This window comes from Eptatretus burgeri, chromosome 4 (assembly GCF_056783735.1).
Source record: "Eptatretus burgeri isolate ZD-2024b chromosome 4, Ebu_testis_v1, whole genome shotgun sequence".
Classification (NCBI taxonomy): domain Eukaryota; kingdom Metazoa; phylum Chordata; class Myxini; order Myxiniformes; family Myxinidae; genus Eptatretus; species Eptatretus burgeri.
Window position 1 is genome coordinate 65,172,967 of NC_140964.1, and position 11,265 is coordinate 65,184,231.

Here is an 11,265-nt window from a genome sequence, read left to right on the forward strand (position 1 = left end):
AATTTTTTTTTTTGTATACATGATCGATGATTCTGGAAGAACTCGAGCAGAACGGAAGGGAACAAAATGGAAAGGGGGAAACAGCAACGGAGTGGGTGTTGGATCAAGGGGAAGAGAAGTGAAGGACACATGGTGGTGAACAACCTGGATGATACACAGCAACAATCGGGATGGGAAAGTGGGGATGAAACAGAAAAGGAACAAACCAACCAATGACCTACAAACGAAAAAACAAGGCGTGGGAGGGAGGGTCACAATAACCCAGAAAAAGGGAGTGCATGGGAATGAGGTCATTTGGGGTGGAAGGGATAATGTGGAGATGGGGAATGACCAGGGTAGTGGTGAACAGCTGTTTTGAATCACTGGAAGGAAGAATGGGAATGAACAGACTGGGGAAGTTGGTTCCACAGGGAAGAGAAAAGAGGAACAAATGAGTGAAGGTGAGCAGTGAGCCTGGATTTTGGGAGTTTAACAAGAAGAGGGTTACTGGCAGACCATGTGTGCCATGCAAAAACTTGGGAGGAACAGCCAAGAGAGGGCAGAAGTAAGACAAAAAGGAGGCGGTAGAATATAGGGACGATACCAACCCCTTGTTGGGAATACAGGGACGACGCCAACCCCTTGTTGGGGATACGGGGACGACGCCAACCCCTTGTTGGGGATACGGGGACGACGCCAACCCCTTGTTGGGGATACGGGGACGACGCCAACCCCTTGTTGGGGATACGGGGACGACGCCAACTCCTTGGGGATACGGGGACGACGCCAACCCCTTGTTGGGGATACGGGGACGACGCCAACCCCTTGTTGGGGATACGGGGATGACGCCAACCCCTTGTTGGGGATACGGGGACGACGCCAACCCCTTGTTGGGGATACGGGGACGATGCCAACCCCTTGGGGATATGGGGACGACGCCAACCCCTTGTTGGGGATACGGGGACGATGCCAACCCCTTGTTGGGGATACGGGGACGATGCCAACTCCTTGTTGGGGATACGGGGACGATGCCAACCCCTTGTTGGGGATACGGGGACGATGCCAACCCCTTGTTGGGGATATGGGGACGACGCCAACCCCTTGGGAATACTGGGATGACACAAACCCCTTTGTTGTTCTTTTTAAATACGATGTGGATGCTTCTGTTTTCATCGTATATCAATCGTAGTTCTTGATTCTGTTAGTTTACCTGGTTAACTCAGTGGTGTGACTGCTTTCCCAAACCCCAAAAGCTTTTGTTGTTGTTTGCCCTTTGTATCTGAATGCTGTTCACATGAAATGTTTGAACGACCTGGTGAATTCTGTTTTCAGTGCAGAAGTTGTTGTCCCATGTCATATGACAAGCTTTTGTGTGAACACTCTCCACATGAATGCCACCGTTTTTGGTTACCTGAATAGAAAAAAACAACATTCAATTTTTTTTGGAACCATAGCACCACTTTAGATAACGCACATAACATAACACACCATCATGTGGTTGGGGCCAGTCACCCCGAAACAATGAGAAATGGACCCTCTGTCAGATTGCATATGTTGGTTGAGTGATGGGTTTGGCATAAATATTATTCAGGATTTTGGTATTTGGGAATAATGGCTGCTTGAAAATGGATACCGTTTCTGGGTGTTTCTTCTGAATGCATGTCGACCCGGTGCTGAGATGTAATCCAATTACGATGAGACTTGTGGGAAGATGTGATGGATCTTATAAGATGATTGCAAAGTAAACTTGGGATTCTTAAATTTGAAGTTGCAAAACACGGTACCAACGATCGTGTAACCACACCCCCCCCCTCCCCTTTCCCAATTCCCCAGACCATCTGTGTTCATCTTTGCTCCAATCTAATTTTCAGTGATGTTATTCCATCCATCCATTTGGACCAGACTCTGCAGAGCATTGGCGCTGCCTTCGCAGTCTCCTTGGCTTTTGGGCACAATCCTGGACGGGTCGCCACTCCGACACAGGATACTAGCAAGCTGGCACTCATTTTGCTGACCTCGGAAGGATGACAGGCAGGGTCAACCCCACCTGGGATTAATTCAACGGAGTCGGGATTTGAACTCAGGAGCCTGGGACCCCAAGCCCACCACTCTAACCATTAAGCCAACAAGCAGGCATACTCATTTGATGAACCCTAGAAAATTGCATAATCAAAGACATTACAAGAGCATCATTACAATAGAACACTGCAATCCATCACCTACAGCAGGTAACTGGAATGTACCATCTCGTGGATTGAGCACATGGGTGGAAACATACCCTGGCGAGATTATGAGGGGATTGTTCTGCCCCATGTTTTCAGAGCTCACTGGTCCATTTAATCGCTTCTTGCTAAGTCTCATCTTCGGCTTCATTGCATTCCACTGAGCCGGATTACAAGAGACCTCTCTCGATCGAGTGCAGCCTGTGGCTGCTGGTTGCATCGTTGGTTGGGACGCGGCAATGCCGCTGATGCAGTGTCCCCCTTACCAGAACACTGGTGCTCATTTTGCCGACCTCAGAAGGATGACAGGCTGAGTCAACCTCCTGGTGGATTTTAATTCAGCGGCCAACGGGGTTTGAACTCAGGACCCAAGGATCCCAAGCCACCACCCAAACCACTAAGCCAACATCAGGCTGCAGCACCATTGAAAATCTAATTTTGCTTTGGTTCTCCATCAACTCAGCTCCTTGTCTGTGAGCTCAGAGTTTTACCCATGGCAGCCTATGTGTTAAAATTAAATCCTATCACATAACACCAGAAATGTTCTTCTTCCGCAGAAGTGCTAAAACAAAGTGAAAACTCCAACTTACTCATACGACCCTCATGCCTGATTTTGCGGTGTCATGGTTCGAGGGTCTCCTCAGTCTGGGAGCTCAGCGATTCAAACCCCAGCCAGAGTGAAAATACAGATTTAAACTCGAGTTGATAGAACACCTTACACCGTTCAGTCTTGAGAAATCTGTGAGCAGCAAATGTGATTGGTCGAGATGTTGTAAAAATGGTATAAATATTTTGTTCACGCGCAGGTAAATGAAAGATTTTTGTAAGTGACAAAAAAGGCTAGTAAAATTAATTTTAATTCAATTTCGTACAATACGGTTAATTATTTATTTACTACACAGAGTAGAGGCTCATGGAAGAGCTAAAACACTGGATGGATGAGTTTGCAACAGGACAAGAAGGAACAGTCACGAGGGGGGATTCACCAACAGCTGAGTTGGAGGAGGATTTGGACGAACAGTGCAGTGGGGTGGTTTGTGGGGAGGCAGAGGACGCATGGTGTGGACGAGGAAGGAGGAGGTCTTGAGGGTGATGGTGGGGGGTAGGGGGTTAACGAGGGTAGAAAAGATCATGGTTTTGGATTGGGAATGATCAGAGATGACAGTAAACGGCTGTTTTGAAGACCTGGAGGAAAGAATGAGATTTGGGGGGGGGGGGGATGATCTCTCGGGGTAAAATTACGATGTTGGAGTACAAGAGTCATTTATCTCATTCAGCGCCTCGTTTTGAGCCACGTTCCGTTTTATTATTGAACTGGAAACAGTTCGGTTCATATCCGCAGGTAAAGGTAACGTCGGTAACCGAGGACCTTGTCAAGGTACAATGAATCTGGGGGTTTCGATGCATCCCACTGAAAGCGTTCCTATGGCAACAGGAGCCAAACAATAGGAGATTAATAATTTATAACGCGTGCAGACAACACGTGCACGACTAAACTCATGAAGTCGATGATATTTTATTCCTTGTGAACGACTGAATGAAAACCCCTCTCGTACTCGAGGAACACTCGACGTGGGAGAGCGAACACCTCGGTTGGCGATTGAGCGCGAACGGCCCTTTCCGGCCGCCATGGCGGCGCGTCATCGGTACCATGGCAACGTAGGCCGCGGCGCGCTGCATTCTGGGATGCGGCCTTCACGGTTCTGCTGTTAACAACAGTTCGAGCATAAATATCTACAAACTTCATTTGTACACTCGGACAAGTCTCGAGCTACTTCATCGACATTTTAAAAAAATGTCTAACGTGTGATTAGCGACGAATTGGGACTTCGGGAAACCTTTTTTTTTCAGATCCAGATCTCTGCGCACTCTCCTCAGACGTCTCACGGGTCACGGACTAACATGTCGGATGGCTTCATAATCCTTTGTGGGTTGTTCACTACGTTTTGGGACGTCTCCAAGGTGGAGGCCCACTGGAGGAGGCATTGAGTTGTCCTGGAGTCATGGACGGCCGAATCATCCGCCGCACGCAGGACACCTTGGGCAAGGTGATCCGTAGGCCGAGACTGACCGAAAAGCTCCTGGGGAGACCTCCGTTCGTATTCTTACACGACATTTTCACCGAGGTACGGCTCAGTGGATTTCGTTCAGAATCCCCTCTACCCTGGGCTATCATCTTCCACAAAATGTTCAAATACCTCGTCTCTAAAAAAAAAAAGCTCCTGTTTCCTCTTTCTGCAGGTCATTCGAACAACCGGCTTTATGAAGGGTCTCTATAGCGAAACGGAGATGATCTCGGACAATGTGAAGGTGCGTTTGAGCATGCCACTGGCTCTCCGACGGTAACCAGCAAATAGGTTTTCACTTTGAGACCTTTTTTTTCTCGTTGCCATGACATTATGACGTGCGAAGCGACAAAGGCGGGTAAAGCAATTGGTTCACTCTGTCTGTCTGTCTGTCTGTCTGTCTGCAGACGTCAGTTTATGGTGTCGAGGAATACCTGGATTTCCATTGAATGGTATATTTTGAACATGGATCGGAACACGAACCTACAGTTTGGCAGTACTTTGGCTCTGAATTTGGCAAGTCGTACGGCGTCTCTTCCCAGCCGTACGTGTGCACAGAGGAGCAAGGACAAAACACAAATGAGCCTGTCTGCCTGTCTGCCAATCAAGTAAAATTGAAAACCATTCCAAACAGGAAACTTACTGTCTTTAGGGGACGTCATGGAGAACACAAAGAACAGGCACGAAGAACGAATGTAATGTGTTCGATAAGGTGGTGCACAAGACGATGTATCAACAGCGGTAAACTTCCGAAAAATAGTTTTGTTTTCAACAACCTTTAACGTCTTTATTTTATTTCAATTTAACTATATACCGTCGGAACCTGCTTGTTGCGGATTCGCTATTCACTTTGAGGCCCTGTGTATCCGCGGGTCATAAAGTGTGACCTGCTTCAACATTTGCACTTCGCGTACTCACGGTTTTTTATTTTATTTATTTTTTTACTATCTATTTAAAAACATTTACACACTTCAGGACTGCTCTCCGATATCCACTTGGGAAATTGGAAATCAGCCAATGTTATAGCATTACATAAAAAGGTGCAAAAACAGATCCCCTTAACTACAGCCCAATCATCTTACTTCCAATCATCAGCAAGGTCATGGAATCCATCATCACAGTTAACATAAAATCATTCCTTTTCTCCAACAGCCTCATCTCAGATCATCAATTTGGATTCAGATGAACAATTTGGACGTGCTGCTTCAACTCTCCCAACAATGGTGGAGGCCCTCAATATGAGACATGAGATCAGGGCAGTCTCTTTGGACATATCTCGAGCTTTTGATACAGTCTGCCATCCTGCCTTTCTCTCCAAACTGTCTGCCTATGGAATCCAAGGTCAACTCGACTCTTGGATTCCTGACTTCCTCCACTCTTCTTGTCAATGTGTGGCTCTCAAAGGAACCCTTTCATCTCCTCTTCCTGTCAAGGCTGGAGTTCTCCAAGGCAGTGTTCTAGGCCCCATATTATTCATCAATGATCTCATTGACTCTCTGGAAAATCCTTTTTATCTCTTTGCTGATGACTCCACTCTCTGCCGTGACATCTCTCATCCTTCTGACAGACAGGCAGCAACCTCTTCCTTCTCCTCAGACCTTGACAAAATCATAAACTGGTCAAACACAATTTGATTATGTATCCAATATCCATATTGTCCACCCTTGCGTTTTTCATTACCCCTCAGTGTTACCTGCATCCCTTGTTTGCCCGTCTCCGACTATTTTCTCCCTCTTCTCTGCTGTTGTTGTTTCCCCTTTCTCCTGATGTTTGTTCCCTTTGTTATGTTGTGTCCTGATTTGTAATCACTCTTCCACAAGCCTAGACCATGTTTTTTTTTTTTTTTAAATTCAAACAATTTTAAACATTCGCGGACCCCAACATTCACAGCATTTTTCAGGAACGTATCCCCCACAAAGAGTGGTATCTGCCAGGACTTGAACACGATAACAAAAAACACCTTTTTAATACGTCAACTAACTTTCGGTTTAGCAGTACTTCAACAAAATATGCCATTTTATGTCATCTCGACCAATCAAATGTGCCGCTCGACTCTTAGCGTCAGGGAGGGGAGGATGTTTGGGGTGGACAAGATGGATGCGGAAGCAATCTCTCATGAAGGGAAAACTGGAAATTTGGGAGGATGTGGGCTCGGGTGAGGGTAGGGGGGTTAACAAGGGTATAAAAGATCATGGTTTTGGAGGGGGAATGGTCTGTGATGGTGGTGAACAGCTGTACTGAAGACTTGGAGGGAAGAATGAGATTGAAGAGAATGTGGAAGTTGATTTCACAGGTGAAAAATAGAGGAACGAATGAGTGCAGGTGAGCAGTGATATTGAATTTAGGTAGTTTCACCAGAAGGAGGTTGATGGTGAATCATGTGAGCCCTGCAGAAACCTGGGAGAGGGGGGTGGGACAAAGTACTGAAAGAGCAGGAGGTGCAAGACCAGGAAGGAGGTGGCAGAAGACAGAGAGACCACCGATCTGTCTGTGATGTGAAAGTGATAGGCCCATGGACTCAACTTCATCACGGGAGAAAATGACTTAAATGATTTAACATCCTTTTGGAGAAGTCACCATTTGTGGTGTCATTGGGATGTGTCGGGGTTTATGTACCAGGAATGGTTCTAAATGGGCAGTATAACTTATTGAACTTGAGGAATTTGGAACTTTATTACAGTACTGGCATACAAAAGGATTTTCTCCACAACAGGGGTTCCCAAACCCAGGGTCGTGACCCAAACTTGAAAAATCCTGGTCTTTGAGGGGGCTTTTTTTTAACGTCAAAAGTGTTTTCTCTGCCAATTTTTATCTTGGGTTCTGCTACCTTTTGGGTCACGAGGCGTATATGATTTCAAATATTTGGTCGTGGTCAAAAAAGTTTGGGAACCACTGCTCTGAAACATTAAATCTCATCAAATTTTCAACAAACCTTTATTATGAGAATGTGGATAAAATAATCAAAAATTGGGTCAAAATGTGAAACGGCAAAGTCGTAGGGACAAGACGAGACAAGACAACGGACACAGGGAGATGATTCCACAATGGGGAGAACGACGAGACGAATGAACGTAAGTGGGTTACCAGGCTGGACTTTGGGAGAATGAACGTGTGAGGGTTTCCTGAGGAACACCTGTGTGAACTGGGGTGGCTTGAGGAGGTGCAGGGAATGCAGAAGTAACATGTTGATGTTTTTATTTTATCTCAGTGACCTAAAGCTCATTGAGGAAGAACTTGTACACAGATTATATGCAGGGCAATTCATTTGTTCAGTTCGTATGCAGCCAGCGACAGGTGGTTTGCATCATTGCTGAGAGCACGGCTGTGATGCTGATGCAGTACCCCATTTAGGTTGGGCATAAAATTTCTAATTTGTTCAGAGTGCTGGTGATAGCTTACGTTTCCTTCGCAAAGGACACCATGGGATCTTTGACGTCGACCAACGAATGCTCCCATATGGGACACCCAGTTTAACGTCCATCTGGGGGATGGCACACATATTGATGAATCACCCTGCTTGTGAAACACCAGGACAGTTTATAGCGATCCAAACCTAGGTTAGACAGCTTATATGCCAGTGTGCATACTTTTTGTCCATCTTGCCAGCCCATGCAGGGCAATGACATTAGGAGACATCATTGAACTGAGGCATGTAATGCAAAGACAAAATAGACAATGGACCATTAAACATAGGTCTTCAGCACCATGAGAGATGTGCTCAGATGGGAGTGCCATACAGTCTAACCCAGGGGTCGGCAACCTTTTTTGTGCAGAAGAGCCAAACAAATTAAAAACTTCGAGCTGTTGGTGCACAAGGAGCCAATCGTACAATTTAAACACGCAATTAACATAGCCTACTTCATTGTGCAAGTGTAATTATGAGATAGTAAAAATTAAAATTTATATTGTACTTCCATTGCCATATTGTACATTGAATTAAGTGTTCGGTCTTTTTATTTGATCTTTACATGTGCATTACATAAACTTTGAGGCTCTGCAAGCCACATTGGGATCGTAGAAAAGCCGTATATGGCTCGTTAGACATAGGTTGACGGCTCCTGGTTCTCTGCCAGTCTGAATCTTTTTTTTGACTGCTAGGGGGATGCTATGTTATGATCTTGATGTCGTTCCTTGACCCGTTTCCAGGTCGTCGTGACCTGTTTCCATGCTTAATAAAATAAAGTTCGATTCAAGTTTATTTTGCATGGGTTTCCATTTTTTTTCCAGGAGAGAGAAGCAAAAGTGGCCTTCCTACAAAAAGCTATCGACATGCTGACAATTGTAACAGGAGAGACGTTGTCGGCACGACCCTCACGGATTGTTGCTGGCATGGAGGTGGAAAAAACCAATGAACTCCTGCAAGGCATTGCGTCCTGCTGCCTCAACAAGGTGGTGTGAGAAATGTCATCTTTTTCATTTATATATTCATTATGTGTTCTTTTACAGGAATCTCAAGGACGTCAGTATAAAATAGACGAATCAAAACAGTATTTGGGAATCAACCCTGGGATAAATCTATATACTGTATAATGGAGGGAAAATAGGTTGTTTGTTTCATCTACTCCTGCATGAGGATTTGACTGAGGAAGCAGAAACTTTCAGGGATTAATGAGGGAGCCCTGAAGCTGTGCCTGTGCAAGTTTTGATTGAGTCCATCACGTAAAAAAAAAACATGCCCATCTTGGCGTTTTCTTCCTGAGGGGGGGGGGTGATGCAATTGGAATTATCTAAGCTATATAACCATAATGTATTATGGATGCACATAAGCAGTATGCATGCTTTTGATTGATATGTGTAAACACGTGTTATTTTTATTTTCGGGAGCAGTCGAGGCAGCGGTCTTTTGCCAATACACTGCCCAAATAATGGGATTTGTTAGAGGAACGTGGTGCTTGCGTGGAACAAGATCGCCTGTAGGGCAGGTGTACTCTGCTTGTAATAATAGTAGTAATAATAATCTATATATTACTCAAACTCTCATCTTGTATGTATATATGTATGTATGTTCCCGAAATACAGCCACAACGGAACACGATAGTGCAAAAATTTTAGTGCCACCTTACTTACCATTCGCCTGCGGTGTGCAGTATCAAGTTTCGTTCAAATCGGGCAACAAAAACATTATTTAAAAATTAATTCCCCATTCAGTCAAGGACTCTTCAGGAGAATTTGATCAATGCAAACAACCTCAGCGGTATAGTTCGCTGGAGCTATCTTTTTTTTAGATCCTCGTGGACGATCTCTAAGTCTTACTCACGTTGTTGTTCTTGTGGCATTTTTTGTTTCACAGCCTACAGTTTTCATCAAAACTTCCTGAAACTTGGTGTATATATGTAAAAATACCCTGCGCAGACAGTAACGATCTCCGATTTTGAAAATTCCTCCTAGTAAAAAAGTTATGACGTCAAAATATCTCCACTAATGGAAATAGCCAAAAAATTATCTCCGAAACTAGGCAAGCTTTTTGAATTCTGTTTGCGGGAATCGAACAGGGCATTAGTAGAGATGAATTACCGCACATATGATACATCACTATGACATCATATCAATTTTTATGACGTCATTCCTATTTTTTGACATTTTTTGTTTCACAACCCAGAGTTTTCATCGGATCTTCGTGAAACTTGCCATGTATATGCAGAAAGCCCACGCTCAGTCAGTAACCATCTCAGATTTTGGAAATTCTTCCTAGAAAAAAAGTTGACGTCATAATATCGCCACTAATGGAAATCGCCTATACCATTATCTCCGAAACTAGGCAAGATGTTTGAATTTTGTTTGCGGGAATCAAGCCGGGCATTAGCACAGATAATTTATCGCAAACCTAATACATCACAATGACGTCATATTCGTTTTTACGGCATCATCATTAAGAGGACGAGGATCTTTGCTCATTCGAGCTTGTTCTTGAAATGATTTATTTTAAAATCTCAAACGTTTCATGTTGCCAAAACGATTTATTTTTAAGTATAAAATAAACATTACCATTTTGATCTAATACTTCCTTCCGTGTTCATTAATAACTAAAATTGTGTTTAGAAGATTACGCACAATAATTTCTTCGACTTTCTTTTCTCCTTCTTTTTTTCACATTGATGCGCAATATCAAGTTTCGTTCAAATCGGCAACAAAAAAAAATTATTAAAAAATCAATTCCCGATTCAGTGAAGTACTCTTCGGGAGTATTTGATCAATGCAAACAACCTCAGCGGTATAGATCCCTGGAGCTATCTTTTTTATTTTTTTATTGAAATGATGTTTTTTATCAACTGCTGTTACAAAGGGAACCCAACGGATTCACGGGTCGTCTAATAATAATAATAATTATTATTATTATTTTTCAAAGAACTTCAACACAGAAGGAGGCCAATAAGCACATCAAGCCTATCCAATGGTTGCCAACTATTGGTTGTTTGTACTTTATCTTTTTCAAATGCTGAGCATCAAGCAAGGAAGCAGCATATACCATTTTTTAAGCCTTCAGTGTGACTCAGCCAGGATTCAAACCACCGACCTCCCAGACTCAGAGCAGATGCTCCAACAATTACACCACTGAGTCTGGTTAAACCTTGTGGGCTTGGTGCTCAGATAGGAACACTTAACATGCCAATCCAAGTGTTCTTATTTTGGAAACCATCTTTAATTTTTACTCGATTATGAAATTTCATTTTGTTACTTGATTGTTATCTACTTCCTCTGTAAAGTACCTGTATGGGTTTATGCTGTTGAAATCATTTGTGTTTGTGATATGTTTTAAGCAATCAACCTCCACACAATTTGTTTCATTTGTTGTTTAGTCCTCATTAAAATTTTTACCATTGCCATGATCAGCTTGATCTGTGATTTATTTTCACTTTTAGGTCTCGAGTGATGACGCCGTGTGTCGTGTACTGTCTGGAGAAAAATCTGCTGTGCAAGGCAGAGTTCCACCAGGCTCCAAGGTTCAAGAACGGAAGGCTCACTCAGCGGGGCTCAAGCTGAACGTACGGGTTCTTCTG

At 43.9% G+C, this 11,265-nt stretch overlaps 1 protein-coding gene across 14 annotated transcripts in view; it reads left to right on the forward strand.

Annotated features, from left to right (window-relative positions):
• The first annotated feature begins 266 nt into the window (after positions 1-266).
• IFT54 (intraflagellar transport 54) overlaps positions 267-11,265 on the forward strand; it is a 51,553-nt gene continuing 40,554 nt past the window's right edge. For 10 of the 14 annotated variants that reach the window (XR_015057491.1, XR_015057494.1, XR_015057493.1 and 7 more), the window contains exons 1-4: positions 3,859-4,327; positions 4,443-4,511; positions 8,495-8,656; positions 11,128-11,250. Coding sequence is in view for 8 of the 14 variants with exons in the window: in XM_085878475.1 (XP_085734601.1) it covers positions 4,205-4,327; positions 4,443-4,511; positions 8,495-8,656; positions 11,128-11,250 (477 nt within the window). In the remaining 6 variants the exon portion in view is untranslated. Of the gene's footprint in view, positions 441-3,856; positions 4,328-4,442; positions 4,512-8,494; positions 8,657-11,127; positions 11,251-11,265 lie in introns of those variants that run through there. The other 4 variants (XR_015057490.1, XM_085878478.1, XM_085878481.1 and 1 more) reach the window with 3 other exon arrangements.